The sequence below is a fragment of the Suricata suricatta genome, chromosome 17 (genome assembly GCF_006229205.1).
Source record: "Suricata suricatta isolate VVHF042 chromosome 17, meerkat_22Aug2017_6uvM2_HiC, whole genome shotgun sequence".
Lineage (NCBI taxonomy): Eukaryota > Metazoa > Chordata > Mammalia > Carnivora > Herpestidae > Suricata > Suricata suricatta.
In genome coordinates, this window is record NC_043716.1 from 16,609,463 (window position 1) to 16,626,922 (window position 17,460).

Consider the following 17,460-nt stretch of genomic DNA (forward strand, 5'->3'; position numbering starts at 1 on the left):
CCCACATCAGCATTAAGGACCAGGGCAGCCCAGGGGTCTGAGTTCAGGCCCCTCCATCCCTAGCTGACTCTCCCAATTCATCATCTTTTAGATGCACCTGACAAAAGCAGCCACAGGACAAAAGTCACAAGATCAGGAAGGGAACTTTGACTATGGTGCACAGAAAAAGCCCCTTCATCTGACTTAAAAACCCAAGAATCTTAGGGCTACCATGCTGTTAATTCAGCTCAGAGGCAGATAGACACAAGCACTGGGAGCAACCTCAATGTTGTTGGCTTTTGAACTTCATGGTGGGGGCTGGAAGGGGGCAGCAGCCCAGAAAATGCTGGTCTGGGACTCAGGAAGGTACCTGCTCTGGCGTGCTGGCACCCTACAGACTAGCCTTACTTGGCTTCGAGCCTGAGGGAGCTGTCCATGGTACATATGTGTTGGAGTCAGGCAGACACAGAGGATGGAGGGGATGATTACCCCTCCCTAGATCAACTCCTGTTCCCTAACTTCACCACTGGGCTGGGCTAGGCTGGCCCTGGTACTGGCTCCAGGGAGAATACAGTTCCTGCCTTTACAGCCTTCCTTGTCCCAGCTAACATTCACAAGGTTTTTCTTTTAGAGAAATACATCCCTGCTGCTGACAAGGAGGTGATTGGAGCATTAGTACTGGGACAAGGTGACCTGAGCACCCAGCTCAAGACTAAGTTCCTCCCCATGCCCTGGCCACCTTGCTTCGAGTTGGCATAATCAGGGTGGAATATGGCAGATTGATGAGTTACCAGTCTGATGCAGGAGTTGACGCCAAAAGGACCCCTGCTGCTCTTCCCACTCTTCTAGTCTGCCCCAGGAGTGCAAGTCAATTCTACTGCCCCCACTCCAAGGCCACCCCCAGTTCCTGTGCCACCTGCCCAGCCACAAGAACTGTGGGCAAGCAGGCCTAGGGCCCCTGAGTCCCCAGGACCAGCAGGCAGGCAGGAGAGGGAAGTGCAGGGCTGCAGGGGAAGGTGGAGCACGCAGCAGGTGATGCTGTAGCAGAGGCCTCATTAATCACCTCTCCAGCCCCCAGCTCTGCAGTGGCGAGACCATATTAGATTTTAAATTGGAAAGCAGAGAACATGGCAGTTAGCCGGGAGCTCCCTCTACCCTGGGCCCCTGGTCATAGCCTCAAGGGAGGGAAGGTGCAGTAGGGAGAAGAGAAGAGAGCTGGCTCCACCACAGTTCAGAGCCCAGTCCCCCTCTCCCCACATACCCAGAGCCAGAGGGGCTGTTCAGGCCACATGGCCCTGCAAAGGGCCAGGTTAGAGTCCAAGAAGGGGCAGAGTAAAAAGGAGGGAGCATAGCAGCCACCTTGGGGAGAAGTATATCCCATCTGGGAGTTAGTGCCTTTTGGGGCTTGAGGGCTGTATGAAGCCAGGTTCCAGGGTGTGGCATCCATGGGCTAGGACAAATGGTAATGACTTATGACCCATGGGTGTGTTTGGAATTGCATGCACACATTCATGTATACCCACAGACCCACATGTTCATACAGGTACACACACAGGCTCATAGGAAGCAGCAACCTCAGTGTGGTAGAAATTTTGAGCCCAGGCTGTGGAACAGGCAGACCCAGTTCAAACCCCTTATTTGCCACTTTCTTCCTGAATGCACGGAGATGATTTACTTTGCCGCTCAGCCTCAGTTCCTTCATATGTAAAATGGAAAATATTGATTCCAAGCATGAAAAGCTGCCTCTCAGGGTGGAAGACAGCTCTCTAGGAGGTCTATGCCTGACCCAATAACTGCCCTGGGGCTGCCCCAGGAGTCCTGGGGAGTGGCAGACCAAGCTCCCTGCCCCCTGTGCTCCTGACTTGGCAGTGAGGTCCCTGGCAAGTCAACAAAGCACAGCAGGCATTGTCGTGGGACATTCACACACCCTGATCCTACCCTGGGCCAAATCACATGAGGCCAAGCATTCCTAGCTTTCTACCACCCACAAAGTCCTCCTAACCTGGCTCTGCCTGAGCTCCCAAAATTGCCCATTGAATACCCCACCCCTCAGAACACTAGTGCTCAGCCAAGGTTGGGAAGCCAACATCATTGGCGGATGGCACTCATCCTCCCCGAAGGGTAAATGATGACGGGCCAATTCTCCTGAGCCTTTATGGAAAATCTAAAGAAGCCCCATGACTTCTCTCCCTGCCCCAGATTGAAAGGAGGGGAGCAGATACTGTCATGCCTGCCATCTTCACTCTTCTGTGGGACACCTGCTCCAGGCTCTTCCTTTCTGAAAGGCGGTGAATACTGCAGGAGATAAGGTCAGGTATGAGCTACACTTTCCATTATGGTAGCACTAACCACACGTTGGCTATTTAAATGTAAATTCATTAACATGAAATAAAATTTAAAATTCAGTTTCTCAGTCTCCTAAGCCACATTTCAAGTGCTCCATAGCCATGCGTGGCTACTGGCTACCATACAGGACACACAGATTAAAAAAAGGTTGACCTCATCACAGAATGTTCTGTTAGATAGCACTGTTCCAGGGTGGGACAACCACTGGGTTTGAATCTGTTACATTCAAATTAGTAATCTTGCGAACTGTGCTCCCTGGGTTCCAGTTTCTCCATCTATAAAATGGAATAATAAGAGTTTGTATCTTATAGGGTGATAGGGTGTGGGAATTGAAGGAGTTGATTCTGGTAAAGCATTTAGAATTATGCTGGGCATGTGGCAAATTCTCAGTCAACAGTAGCATTCCCTGTTTTTACTCACAAAGTCCTTTTTGGCTCACTGGATCCTGGAAGGTGAGAGTTGGTGAGCGTGCCCTCGGGTACTTTTCCCATTTTGCTGGTGGGGAAATTGAGGCTTGGGTTCAAGAAGTGATTTGTGCAGGGGAACCCAGCCTGTTAGGGGCTGCACCAGGATCAGGTGGGCAGACTCCTGGCTGTTGGCCATTACCTACCCTCATCCATGCTCTTTCCATCGGACAAGAAGACCCCAGCCCTGAGATCCCAAAGCCCAGAATTATCTACCACCCTAACCCAGGAATGAGGGAGACAAAGTTGCCCCTGGTAGCTCAGGAAGCAGCGAACTCTCTGTCCCTGGAGGTATGCCCACAGACAGTAGGCAGTCCCAGAAATTTTTGAGAGTTTACTCTTTTTTTAAGAGAGAGAGAGAACATGGGGCACCTGGGTGGCATGGTCAGTTAAGCATTCCGACTTCGGCTCAGGTCATGATCTCACGGTTTGTGGGTTCGAGCCCCGCGTAGAGCTCTGTGCTGACAGCTAGCTCAGCGCCTGGAGCCTGCTTTGGATTCTGTATCTCCCTCTCTCTCTCTGACCCTCCCCTGCTCCCGCTGTCTCTCTCTGTCTCTCAAAAATAAATAAAAAACATTAAAAAAATGTTTTAAGAGAGAGAGAGAACAAGCAAGCAGTGGATAAGGGCAAAAGGAGAGGGAGGAGAGAGAGAAAGAGAGAAAGAGAGACAGAAGAATCCCAAGCAGGCCCCACGTTCAGCCCAGAGCCAGACACAGGGCTCATGACCGTGAGATCATGACATGAACTGAAATCAAGAGTCGAGTACTTAACCAACTGAGCCACCCAGACGACCCTGGAGAGTTTACTCTTCAGAGCAGTTGGAGCCCAACATCCTGAGTACCAGCCCTGTCCCAAGTTTCATGTGTGGCCTGGGAAAGCCCTCTGGATTCAGTTTCCTCTTGCAAATATGAGGGAGGGATGAGATGTTCACAAAGGCTACATGGGCTCAGATTCTCGAGTCCAGTGACTTCCTTGCCTGGAGCCTGGCCAAGAGGAGATGCTCCCCTTCATAGTTGTACTCCAGGTTTGCCTAGACTGTCAGGGGTTGACCAAGAGAGGGTGTGATGGAGGAAGGGGGTCAATAGCAGAGAAAACTAGGAGACAGTCTGGGACTGGAGGACCCACTGGCTTGGACTGGCAGACACTCTTTATCAATTGCCAGTTGGGGCTGTGCTGGGGAACTGCCAAGGGCTGGTGCCCATCTTCTCCCTGTAGGATCCACCCCTGCCCACCTCTGCCCTCCCCTGCCCACCCCTGCTGGACAAGGGCCAGGTACTTTGCGGAGAAGGGAGGCTTCCAAATGTGCAAACAGGCAGAGTCCTTGAGCCCATCCTTCAGTGTGCCAAACACCAGGGGTCAGCATTTGTGGACCGAGATATGGGAAGAGAGATGTGTCGTGCAAGATTCTTGCCCATAGACACAAGTAATACAGGGAATGCCTGCAGGAGGTCAGAGGAGAGAGCCATTGTCATCCACTGGACCAGCAGAGATGGCCACCCAGGTGAGGGATAGAAGAACGGGCCTAGTAGAACAGGTAAGGTTTGAAGAGACAAAGGCATAGTGAGCAAATGGGGCAGAACCGGAAGGCACCTGTTCTGGCAGAGATGGTCCCTTTGAGTGTATTTCTGTGCCCACTTCAACCGCTGGCCCTGCAGGACAGTTCCTTACCCATACCCTGAGCTGCAGGGCTCTAGGTATGCGTGCCCACGACAGTGGGGCCAGGCTGCTGGGGAGATGGTCTGGATTCTAGTCCCAGACTTGCCACTCATTAGCCGTGTGACCTTGAATAAGTTACTTTACCATTCTGGACCCGGATGTCTTTCTCTCTGGGTAAATGACCCAAACGTCCCTTAGAGTAAAGGAGAATGAGAGCAACACATGAAGGTGCTGAGTGCATGGTGGGCACACACGGAGCACTGAGTACTAGCGTTACCTGCCCCGGCTGCCTGGCGCCAGAGGACAGGAGACAGAATGTGTCCATTCAGGCTCTGCCTTATCTCCTGGGTGACCTTGCAGAAGGCACACCCTAGCTCAGGGCCTCAGTTTCCCCATTTGTCATATGGGGCTTATACTACCTTTCCTGTTAATACAAGTAGTCGGATAACAGCAAACCTACCTCAGATGCCAGGATACTGTGTCGTAATTACTACAGTAGCACAGAGAATCAGAAGCTCTAGAATTGGACCTCAGGCCTCAGGGGCCTCATGTGGCCCTGCCTGCCTCTAGCTGGGGCCTCTCGTTTCAGGGGACCAGCCTGGGCTCAGTGGTCCTGTCACTATGGAAAGACCAGGCTCTGGCTCTGGAGGGCCCAGACCCTCTCACTCCCACGACACTTCTTCTCTCCCTTGGGCTCTGGGATAATGAGGGTCTACTGAGGCCAGGCCCTTACTAATCCCCTATTAAAACTTGAAAGGGGCCAGGGAACCTCCAGAATAAACTCATTAACTTTTATGGGATAACAAATGTATCCCATTAAATTCTCATTCTTATGCTGGGCCAGCTTAACCTCCAGACCCCAGAGGAGTGGGCTCCCTGCCCACTGCATCCCCAGGCTCCCCCTATATCCACCTGCTGTCATGCTCTCCCCCCGCATGCGACCTGAGAGCTGGTGCTACCACAAGGTAGGAATTGAGACTGACCTCACCTCAGAACTCTGGGTACCCCTCCCCATGCTGGCCTTGTCCTTGTCCTTGGGAGGCCAGCAACTGTGACCCTGGAGGGGGAAAGCCTGGTGGCATCTCTGCAGGAACTATCAGAGTGACGGGGTCTCCTTGTGCCCTTGCAGAGGATGAGTTGGGGCTGGCAGATGTGAGCATAGGCCTGTCTCGAGGTGGCCTTCACTAAACCCAGATGTCCCCACTCCACAGATGGAGAAACAGAGACCCAAGTGGGCAGCCCCTTTCCCAGGTTGCACAGCTGGTGAGGCACAGATTTGGGATTGGAACCTGAGGTTTTCGGGCTGTCTGATGCAGAAAGATTTGCAGAAACAACAGCACCGCAATGGGGCAGCCCAGCTGGCCCCGAGGCAGCATCTGAAGCCTGTTGCCTGTGCAGCAGGTCTTCCAGGCAGGGCCATGGCATAAGGACCCCAATCCTTCACCACTGCCTCCACACAGACCAATTCCAGCTCCACAGCCCACCAGCACTGTGAACCCGTGGCAGCCTCCTGGACCTCCATGAGCCTCGGTTTCCCCATCCATAAGATGGACAATAACACCCACCTAGTTGGATGCTATTAAGAAAGGTCCCCGAAGTCATGGCTTCCCCCAGAGGCTAGACAACCCAACCCTCCTTCCAGTCCAGGCTTGCCAGGGTCATTGAGCACAGGGCTCTTGTCTGCAACCTCACCAAGCTGGGCCCCCGGGAAGGAGGGGGCAGGGCAGACGCCCTTTCCTAGGCTGCCCACTCTGGGCCTCCGGGGTGGGGGAAGGGGCCTCCAATCCCAAGACGGGCCACCGGGGGGCGGCGCGGGCCGGGAGGCGGGAGCGGGAGAGAATCCACCGGGGAGCATCCTGAATGGCTCATTAGTGCCGATGAAAGCCTTTTTTCATTTCGTCTAAATACTTTAAACAGGGCTCCCTCCGATGTCTATTTGCATAGCTTAAGAGCTAATGCGGGGGGAGGGCCCAGGCGGCAACGGGGCCACACTAAGGCTGGGGGCTGCCGGGAAGCTCCAGCCCTGTCTGCAGGGGAGGCTGGTGGTGGAGGGGGTGGGAGGGGACGGGTGTTTCCCGAACCCAGCTCTCTTGGAGGAAGTGGCCCTTGGCCCTTGGCCCTCCGTCCCTACAGGAAGAGAGGAGGGGGAGCAGCCCCGGGAGTGCATTCCTGTGTTCTGGCAGCAGGTGGAGCAGTCAGGTAGGGATAGTGGGGGACCTGTCTACCTACTACATGCCGGCCTAGGGGTAGCTGCCCTTTGCATGCTGAAATATCCTCACTTAACTGATGAGGATGCTGACATGCTCGGGGTCACACACACCACCACACAACAGGGAATGTGCTCCCTCAGAGAGAAGAGGCCCCATCTAGGGCTATCTCCTCCCCACCCTAGGCCTGCCTTCAGATTTCCTGGGCAGGGGTGGGTGGTGACTGCCCCCAGCCTCCTTGGTGTGTCCTCTCCCTCAGTTCCTCCCTCGAGAAACTACAATTTAGAACACTAAATCTCATGAATCCCCTCCCAAGTGCCATTTTACACCTGAGGACACAAAAACCCTGAGACAACTTTCTTGTGGCAGAGCTAACCCCTTGAACCCAGATATGTGGGATTCTGTGGCCCCACCCAGAGAAACTGGGTTACTAGTTTCTGGTTTCTCCCCAGACTCAGATGTGCTTTGGGCACTGGGTGGGTGCTCCCTGGGTCCCAGGCAGAAGGCTTTCTGAGGGTCCAGACCAAGGCAGGCTCAATTCAGGCTCCAGATGCCAGAAATTCTGGCCCTAGCTCTACTTCCAAGCTGCATCAGACCTCGGACACGTCCATTCTTTCTCTGAGCCTTAGTTTCCTCACCTGACTAGAGGGTTCTCTAGAGAGCTCGGCTGTCTTCCAGTGAGGCAGGCTAGATGAGAAGACCAAGGCTTTGAAGCCTTATCAGCCTAGATTAGATCCTAGCTTCACCACTGTGCCACTGGGCAGGTCCTTTCCCTGCCCTTCTAGGCTTCAGGTTCTTTGTAATTCCCCTCTCACGGAGCTGTAGTATCAATTAAATAATACAAGATCTGGGAACACCCTGACTCAGAGTCTGGAAAACAGCAGGTACCTGATGAGACTGAGCGTCTGGGGCCCTGACACCCCCTTTCACTATCCCCTGCCTCACACTCTCTCCCTTTGTCAGTCTCTGCACCTTTGAACTCAGCCCAGGCAGAGAACCCCAGGAACCTGGCGGCAGGGAGGACAGGTTGCAGGGCCTCGGGCTTCCATAATGCCCCCTCCCCAGAAATGGCTTGTCTCCCAGAAATGTTATCTTACCCTCTCTGACAGTGGGTAGCACCCTCCGGGGCCAAGTGGCAGCTGATTACAGAATCAATTTGCTCGTTTGATATGCTATCTCGATCCCATTTAACCAAGTGCTCAGTCCCCCCAGATAACACAATCAGTGCAATCGACAGTGACGGGAGGTGCCCATTAGCTCTGCTCTGTTGCCTGGCACCCACCTGGCAGCCAGCGAGAGGAGCTGGGCCTGCTATGGTCCCTTCCTGAGATAGAGGATCTCCTTGCCCTCCCTCTCCCAGTCAAGAACCCCACAGGTACCTGCCCTGGGAACCACGGGCCACATCTCTTATCGGGCAATCCTGGAAGGGGACCCTGGTCTTCAGTCTATGTGCTGAGAAGGGTCCTGTTCCTTGCGCCATGTTAAGATCAGTCTCAGCTCACCTGGCAAAGACCGTGTGGCATCTGGGAGGTGGGCAAAGGGAGTAGCCCTGTCCTGACATGTCATAGGCACTGCCTGGCCCCTCTGTCACTGACTCAAATGAAAGACACAGGGCACTGGCAGACCATCTGCTCTGGGGGATATGGGCCTGGCTGGGCATCTAGTTTGGGCATTGTGTCGTCAGTGTCTGGCACAGAATGCCAAAGCACAGATGGGCTGCTTCAGTGGGCATCTCAGGAGATAAGGGTTGGTCCTGGTTTCTCAACGCCTTGGGGCACCAAGGCCCTTCTGACCCAGAACGATGGAGAGCCCTCTGACCTGCACTTACCTCTCCTACCCCATCTCCTCCCTCCTCCCTTTTGTCTGACACTTCAGAGCTGCTATGGGCTCCTGAACAGAATGTAGGCCATCTGCCACTTCCTCGTGCCTGCCAATCCGTGGGGTGGCTGTGAGTCTGTGGAATGACAGCCCCACCATCAGACATTCAGAGGAACCAACCTTCTCCTTGCAAACTGTTATCTCACTCTGGCTGTGTTTCCCTTCAAGTGCTCAAGCAGCCATTTTGAGAGCTGTTAGAACCAGAATATCCTCCTGGCCTTCTCAGAACTGGCAGAATTCTATATGAGCTGATTCTGGAGCCAGCATCCATTGACCTTTTCCTGGCAGTTCAGGATCTGGAGAGCCTAGTGGGCCACAAGCAGAATATGCATCATCTGTCCAGCTATGTGGTTGAAAAAGTCAAAATAATCAATAGCAGAGCAACCTGTACCTCAGACCAGCAACAGCACATACATTTCATCTTCCATAGTCTTTCTAATTGATTAGTAGTGGCTGCTTGGATAACTGTGTTGAGAAGGATTCTGAAGTTCCATGTGGCTCAGCAAAAAATACCCAAAACTGGCTAATAATGGCTGCCATGGATTGGGGCTAAACATTCTATCCCTGCTTTAGACCATGCCCTACATGGGCCCTGGCTAGTATCATAAGAAAGATACTGGGAATTTAGAGAGGCATATTAAATGAGGAAAAGAAGTAATATCATCTCAGTTAATCCTAGAAAAGAAACCCCATTTTACAGATGAGTAGACTCAGTTGCAGAGAGTTCAGGTTATTTGCCTAAGGTCACATAGCCTCAAAGCAGAATGGATTTGGGATTTGAAACCACATATGCTTTACGCTAGATCTTGACTTTTCCTATTCACATCACTGTTCTAAAAGGATCCAAAAAAAGGTAAGAAAAGAAAAAAAAAGACCAAAGAAATTATTTTCTGAGATGTGAGAGAAATAGGACCTAATGGGACCCTAACCAAGATTCCATGCACCTGTGAGGGAATCCGAACCAAAACTCCAAATATATGAAGCATTTCCTGAAACTAATGACCAGCAGCTTCACTGAGAACAGAAAACAAACTTGAAAACCCTATAATGTTAGGCAGAAAAGTAACTGTGGTGGGGGATAGGATGTTTGCTAAGAGTTTTACCTCAGGTCTTCAACTGACTGGTGTGTGACCTAGAGCAAGCCATGTCCTTTCTTTTTTCTTTTTTAATGTTTATTATTTTTAAGAGAGACAGACAGAGAATGAGCAGGGGAGGGGCAGAGAGAGAGGGAGACGCAGAATCGGAAGCAGGCTCCAGTCTCTGAGCTGTCAGCACAGAGCCCGACATGGGGTTCAAACCCACGAGCTGTGAGATCGTGACCTGAGCCAAAGTCCGAGGCTCAACTGATTGAGCCCCCAGGCGCCCCCACTTCCTTTCTTTGGCCTGTTTCCTCAGCTACAAAATGAAGGCCCCAGTCAGGAATGGCAAATATGTATTCATCGTGTTGGTCTGAGGTGTCAAGGCTGGTTGCCTGGAGTGTTGTGTTGAGAAGGATTCTGAGGCCAAATCTGGGAACAGCAGGAAACAGTGGAAAGATAGATTAGCAATGTCCACCTCTGGTGTCAGAGGGAAGCCATCCTTGAGCTATGTGATAACCTCTCATTTCCAGCTCTCAAATTCTATAGCTCCTGGTTCCCAACAGTGAGCACACTTCCCAAGGTGCTCTGTCAACGGAGAGATGGCTCTCCTACCGTCTGGACCGGGTGTGATGCTGCTCACTGTGGGGCAAGGGGGCACCTCTGATCATTCGTTATTATTCCAGGACTCTCCTCAGAGGCCCCAACCACGGGGGAAGGGCAGGCCCCAGGCATCGAGGAGACGGATGGGGAACTGACAGTGGCCCCCACACCTGAGCAGCCAGAGCGAGGCGTCCACTTCGTCACAACAGCCCCTACCCTGAAGCTGCTCAACCACCACCCGCTGCTCGAGGAATTCCTACAAGAAGGGCTAGAGGGGGGCGAGGAAGGGCTGAGGCCAGCACTGCCCTTCCAGCCTGACCCACCCACACCATTCACCCCGAGTCCCCTTCCCCGCCTGGCCAACCAGGACAGCCGCCCTGTCTTCACCAGCCCCACTCCGGCCATGGCCGCGGCACCCACTCAGCCCCAGTCCAGAGAAAGGCCCTGGAGCCTGGAGTCAGGGTCCCCTGTGCTTCGTATCTCAGCCCCGCTACCTCCAGTGCCCACCCCAGGCCCAGGGGAAAGGCCCAGTACCACACCCCCTAGCAGAGCATGGACTCCAACCCAGGAGGGTCCTGGGGACATGGGCAGGCCATGGGCTCCAGAGGTCGAGTCCCAGACCACAGGGCTCAGGATGGAGGGAACTACTGCCACCTCTACAGCTTCAGGGGACGATGAGGAGACCACCACCACCACCATCACCACCACCATCACCACCGTCCAGCCACCAGGTCAGCTACCTGCTGGCTTACAGATCTGGAAATTGGGATGGGGGAACTGCGGGGCCCCTGAATTCCTCTGTCTCTGTCATGGTTCCACCCTGCCTTCCCCTTTGGCACCAAGGGCCAGCGTGCAGCAATGTGGATTGGAACCAGATAGACTTGGGTTCAAATCCTGATTGGGAGTAACTACAACAGACCCTAGGAATTTTGCTGAACCTCTCTGAGCCTCATCTATTAAATGGCGATAAGAAGACGTACCTCAATGAGCCACTGTGAGAACTGAGATAAGATTGCACATAGTAGGTGCTCAAGAAAAGGTGGTCCCTTCTTTCAACAGGGGAATAAATGTCCCAAGAGGTGGGCTTCACCACACACACACACACACACACACACACACACACACACACACACCAGTCAGCTTTGGTTGAACCAACTTCACCAGAGCTGGGCTTAGCCTTTTGTTTCCTACTGCCTCCCAGGCCCTTGTAGCCGGAATTTCTCAGGCCCAGAGGGCTTTCTGGACTCGCCCACGGCTCCCAGCTCACGTACTGATGTCAGCTTGGACTGTTTCTACTACATCTCCGTCTACCCTGGCTATGGTGTAGAAATCAAGGTAAGCAACCTGGCCCTGGCAGGGTTGGTGTATTATCTTTCCAGAAAGGTGCTGGGGATCAGAGAAGGTGTGGGTGCTCAGTGGCATCCTCTGGTGGGGGCCTAGAGCCAGGGCTGGGCCGAAAACTTGGCCAGCTTCTGCCCCATGCACCAAGGAGGAAAGAGCTACCGTTCCTAACCTGCAATGCCCTAGGTTGGAAGGGGCTGCGGGAGAGCAGGAGAGCCCATGCTCTTCCCCAGGAAATCAAGAAATCTTGAGCAAGGGCTCTACCCTTGGAGGGGCAGGGGATTGGGTGAATCTCTGAATTTATGTGGCTGAGTTGCAAGAACTCAGGGCTGCGTTGTTGGGCTGAAGAGAGCCATGGAACCTCATTGATTCACTTAATCACTCACTCATTCCTTCAGCAAATACTCCCTGAGCAGCTCCTCTGGGCCAGTCCCTGTGCTGGCTCTTGGGGTGCAGAGCTGGGGAAGACAGACACGGGGCAGCATCAGCTGGTGGGCGAGTCAGACCCACAGTCTCAGCCTCCTGCCACCTGCCCCCCTGGGCCATCTCATCCCTCCCTTGGGATTAAGACTCTTAATCTTGGAACCTGAGCCTACAGGTCCTCATGGATGTCCCATAGGCTCTTCCACCGCCATGCCCCTCAAAACCAACTTTTCCCTTTTGCTCCCCCAAACCTGCTCACTGCATCACTCTTGACCTCAGAGATGGACCCTAACCCATCAGAAATATGGAACAGGGCCACCACTGTGCAATGTGGATGGCACCTGAAACTGTGTGCACGGTGAGGTTGGCCTGGCCCTTCTTTCTCCCTCATCCTCGAGTCCCGTTGGCCCCTGCCCATGTTCTATCATGACATTTCCCAAAACTCAGATCTGCCTGCTCCTCCCTTCCATCCCCACAACCACCACATGGTCCAGCCTCCCCCAGATGATGCAGTGGCTGCCTCACTGGTCACCCCACTCATGCTTGCCCCCACTATCCTCCACCTCCACTGGAGTCATTTTATTAATGTTTATTTATTTATTTTGAGGGAGAGAGAGAATGCACCTGTGCATGAGAGACGTACCTGTGCATGGTGGGAGGGTCAAAAACAGAAAGAATACCAAGGAGGCTCCACACTGTCTGCACAGAGCTCGATGTGGGGCTTGATCTCACAAACTGAAATGGTGACCTGAGTTGAAATCAAGAGTTAGACGCTTAACAGATTGAGCCACCTAGGCACTCTGTGGTCATTTAATTCTATTCTATTCTATTCTATTCTATTCTATTCTATTCTATTTTTATTTTTATTTTAGTAAGTTCTGAAGCCCAACTTGGAGCTTGAACTCATGACCCTGAGATCAAGAATCACATGGTCTTCCAGCTGAGCCAGCCAGAACCCCTCCACTGCAGTCGTTTTCCCATATGAAATCAAACTTCCGCTGCCACACCTCCCCAGGGGCCTCTACATCACGGCCAGTCTCTCTGACCCATGTCCAGCCACTTCCTCCCTCACTGTCTACTTCCCCCTTGCACTGAGCAACATGCAGCTAACAGGGTGGGCCAAGCCCACCTTCCTCACAAGCCCCAACTGTATGTGCTCCTCTCTCTGCCCAGAAGAATCACCCTACTATCCCCTCCCAGGACTCCCCTTGGTGTCACTTTCTCTGTGAATTCTCCCCCGATGCCTCGTCCCGTGGGTCTGTTTAGAGCTGGCCAGCTCCCCAGCTGTACCCTGAGCTCCTTGAAGGGTACCTTGGAGTACAGGTCCCAGAATGGGGTCTCCACAGACTGACTGAAAGGACAGGTGGATGGAGGATGGTGACATTGGCCTGAGTCTGGAGACAGAATGGAGGTGGAGAGAGGCATTCAGCCTAGCCGAGGCAATCAGGCAGGTGATGGAGGAGCACAGAGAAGGAGGCAGAGGAGGTGTCCAGGAAACAGGGCAGTGTTGCTTGCTCCCAGCTCTCAGCCTGCTCCCCGCCCAGCCCAAAGCCTCTGGATCTGGGCCTGCAGCCAGCTACACCTGTCCTGGCGACGTCAGGTCCAGGTCTCTGAGCCAGGCCCAGAGTGGGGGGCCCTCTGCAGCCACTGGTGGGTCCCTCCCTTCTTTCTGTAACTATTTGCTCCTGCTCTGCCAAGCCCCGTGCCCCTCGCTCTGGGCTGACTGGGAGGGTAATTAGGAGCAGCCACCACCACCCCCCTGAGCCATTAGCACTCAGTGCCGCTTAATTAAGGTAATTAATGTAAAATCATCACCTAATGAGAGGTGGCACCGGCTGTGGCTCACCGGGTGGAAGGCGCCAGCTGCAGGTGTGGGAAAGGGGATGGGAAAGGGCAGATGCCAGGCCGGGTGCCCTCCTGCAGGCCTGAGCTGTCTATACCTGCCCCCCAAGCCTGCCATCCCCACTGAAGCCCACTGGACCAGACCAGGTCCAGTCCTGGTACTCTCCACAAGGGAGCCAGATGCCTGCTTTGCCTGCCCCTGACACAGCCCGGGCACAAGCCCCACCCTAGATGCCCCTCCTACCCCCTCATGTAAGCTGTGTGTCTATTGTCTGATGCTACCACATTTTTTTTTCCATCAGAATGTTAAAGCTGTTACCAGGCAACCTTGAGAGGAAGACCTGCCCCGGCTTGCTGTCTGGAAAGGTGGCAGGCAGATGCTGGCTGCCTCCCCACTGTATAGCACTGTCCTTGGGGACCCTGTTGGCCCTGATGGCCTGAATTAGAGTCTGAGGCCATGGCAGGAAGGGCCAGGAAGGAAAGGACAGAATCAGCCCAAGCTGGAGGAACAGTTAAGCTTCGGCTCCAGTTTTGGCAACCTCTGCTCCTATTTAGACCTCCTTGCCATTGCCACACAGGTCACTTTGGAACCTGAAGCATTACTGATACCGCAGACCAATGCTCATGTATAGTTGGAGAAACTGAGGCTAGCAAGGAAAGGGAATTGCCCAAGGTCACTCAATTAATCACTAACTAGTGTGTTTTGATGAATGACTTTGTTCTCCGAATATAAATTGAGCAGTTACCGTGTGCCAGACTCTGGGCTGGTGCTGGACACAGTTCCTGGGGGAAACGGAAGTTGTAAACACTGACCACAGAATGCTCAGCACTGTTGGGGTGGAGTGCAAAGTGCAGGGGACTATGGGAATGCCAGGATGGGGCACACTTTGCCAGCCCAGATGGTCAGAGAAGGATTTCTGGAGGCAATGAGACCTGCTCTGAGGCCTGACAGATGAGAGATCAGCAAACAAGCCTGGGCTGGAAAGCAGCGGGTATGTCAGACTGGCCATTGAAGGTTTGCCAGGCGGTTTGGGACAGGTGACTTTATCACACGAGAGCAGAAAGTGAGCTTAGGGGCTTCTGGAGTGTTCTTCTTGCCAGAGGCTAGGCCTGAAAGCAGGGGCTCATCTGCCCGGTAGGGGATGAAATGAGTGAGGTGGCTGGAAGGTCTAGAAGGTGTCTGTGACTGCTTCAGACTGGGGAAAGGCTTGTGGCTTCTCTCCATTGTGGGTAAACCTCCATTGTGCCTGCCTCTCCATGAATTCACAGTGATGGTTCAGGGTACATAGAAGGGATGGAATCTAGGCAGGAAGGATGGAAGAAACCATGGGAGGAGAAGAGCATGTTAAGGACCCCTAAGTCACATCCCTGACACCATGCTGAGTTCCTGACATGAGACCACAGCCCGGGCTAAAGTCCAGGGCCCTGGGCAAGATTCTTTGCATGAGGAACAGCCTCGAGGGTTCCAGAATCTCTACATCCCCAGTTCTTCATGTCTTGGACCACAGCCCCTCATAACCTGCTTTATGCCTTGCCCCTGCCCCAACCTTCAGGGTGCTGCAGCTATTTGTAAGGCTGGGGTCTGAGCCACCCACAGGAAAGAGGAAGATTGGTCCCTCTATAAACAGAGGAGGTTTGCCTGTTTCAGCTGGGGTCAGGCACTGGGCTAGGCTCTTTCTTGAGAGATCCAGAGAAGCCCCTTTAGGATGGCCCATGTGGGTCTCATCCCCTCTCCAGGCAGCCAGTCTCCCCTGGGAGCCCCAGGCCTTTCTGGGCCTGGTGTGTGCTTCTCATTGCACTTGGCATTCCAAGAGCCTTCCCACTGCCAGCCTCCATCTTGGCTTGGCTGTTCTCTGTACCATCTGGAGCCTAGGGACAGCTGCCCATAGTCCCTACCCTTGTGCCCTGGGTAGCTGCATTGGAACACAGCTCTCCTGTGCCAGATCAGCTGCCAGTTTGATTGCCGGGACACCAGGACCAGGCCTGATGTGGACACCAGTAGGGTAGCAGGCCAATGGCGTGAGATTTCTGGGCAACCTCCTCTTTTCTGGCTCCTGGAAAGCTCATCTGAGAGAAGCTACAGAGACACAGGCAGGTCTAGCCCCATGGATTTAGGCCCCGTTCCACATCCCTAAAGCAGACTCGATCTCAAAGGAGTTTGTAGACAGGCATCAGTTCAGACAAGAGCGCAGAGGCGGTCATGTGGAACTGGGACTCCATTCCTACCTCTGCAGCCCCTCTCTTGGTGACTGGGCAGAGGCCCTGCCTTCTCCGGACTGGTTTCCCTCTCTACAAAAGGAGATGTCAACCAGATGATGCAGAAGGGCCCTCCCAGCCCATCCTTCTGAGCATGTCTCCTTTTCTGGGTTCAGGAGGCTCCCTCATAAGCCAGACTAGGCAGTGGCCCCTCAAACTCTTGACCCTGCTTCCTCCTTCCTAGCAGCTGTAGAACCTGGGCGAGAGAGAGGGTGGCTCCCAGGTACAGTGCCTCCTAGGCAGAGTCTGGCAGCCCTGAGGCTAAGGGTCTTTTGGTGACAACTGTCACCACAGCAAGAGCCATGGTCTTACCAAGGTAGGGCCCAGATCTCCCCAGGAGAGGGGAAGAGAACTGCTAAGGTGTACTTGGTCTGTGCTAAACCCCTTACAGGTGGAATCTAACTTAAATCCCTACAACCCTATCAGGTGGGTATGGCCATCCCATTTCACACACGAAACTGGGGTTCATAAAGGTCCTGTGACTTGCCCAAGGCCCTTTCAAGTAGTCAGTGATCGAGCTGAGGTTTGATTCCAGGACTTAAGAGCCCCTGTTCTTCCCCCGGCCCGGGAGATTGGACCCGTGTAGCAAATCGAAAGAGGGAGTTAAGCTGGGGACTATTGGTGGGGGCTGTACCCCAATCCTTTTTCTCAACTCAGCCCTGCCTGCTCCTGTAAGACACCCGCCTAGAATTCCTCCAGTTTGAGAGCAAGGCTGGAGTGCTGTGCATGAAGACAAAGCACTGGACCAGGAATCGGGGATCCTGCCCTGGAGTCCTGGCTTTGCTTTGGATATTTACTGTGTGACCCAAAGAGGAATTCTCAACATCTCTGATTACAAGATTCCCTTATCTATAGAGTGGAGGTAACCACAGTCTGCTCTGCCTCCCTTATTGAAATTTTGTGAGATCTGAGAGGATAATGGATGTGAAAAAGCTTTGAAAACTATAAAGGCTCCTGTGGGAAAAATTGTGACTAGAGTATTGTTTGGAGTGGAGAGGCACGTGGATGGGGGAGCACGTGGGTGTGGGAAAGCATGTGGATGTGGGGGAGAAGATGGGTGTGCCATGCCAAGTGTTTGAGAAGGCTGTGTGCATCAACTATGTGCATCACTCATGGGTGTTGGTGGCCAGGACGGTTTAGTGGAGCAGGGCCTGTGGCCATCTTTCTGGGACTGGGGGCTCGGGTGCTGGGGGTGGGGCTCACACACCAGAGTCATCCTTGAGCTTGTCTGCCTGTGCAGGTTTTACTCAGGGCAGGGGGTGGCACCTTCCTATCTATGAGTCACACCATTAGGGCATGTTCTGGAGACCCAACTGGCGGTTTCCATGGGGCCAGACAGGCCAGTCAAGGCTGACGGTCTGGGGTTGGCAGAGCACAGCCTAAATCCTC

The 17,460-nt window shown here is 53.5% G+C and overlaps 1 protein-coding gene and 1 long non-coding RNA gene across 7 annotated transcripts in view; one reads left to right on the forward strand and one right to left on the reverse strand.

Annotated features, from left to right (window-relative positions):
- SEZ6 (seizure related 6 homolog) overlaps window positions 1-17,460 on the forward strand; it is a 45,138-nt gene that overhangs the window by 10,977 nt on the left and 16,701 nt on the right. For all 6 annotated transcript variants that reach the window (XM_029927900.1, XM_029927896.1, XM_029927898.1 and 3 more), the window contains exons 2-3: window positions 10,293-10,940; window positions 11,411-11,544. In XM_029927900.1, coding sequence (XP_029783760.1) covers window positions 10,293-10,940; window positions 11,411-11,544 — 782 coding nt within the window. The remainder of the gene's footprint in view (window positions 1-10,292; window positions 10,941-11,410; window positions 11,545-17,460) is intronic.
- LOC115282078 lies at window positions 12,622-13,907 on the reverse strand. Its single transcript, XR_003904505.1, has 3 exons — window positions 13,789-13,907; window positions 13,285-13,367; window positions 12,622-12,721 (listed from the first exon to the last, which is right to left on the reverse strand). It is a non-coding gene; the product is annotated as an uncharacterized LOC115282078 (long non-coding RNA).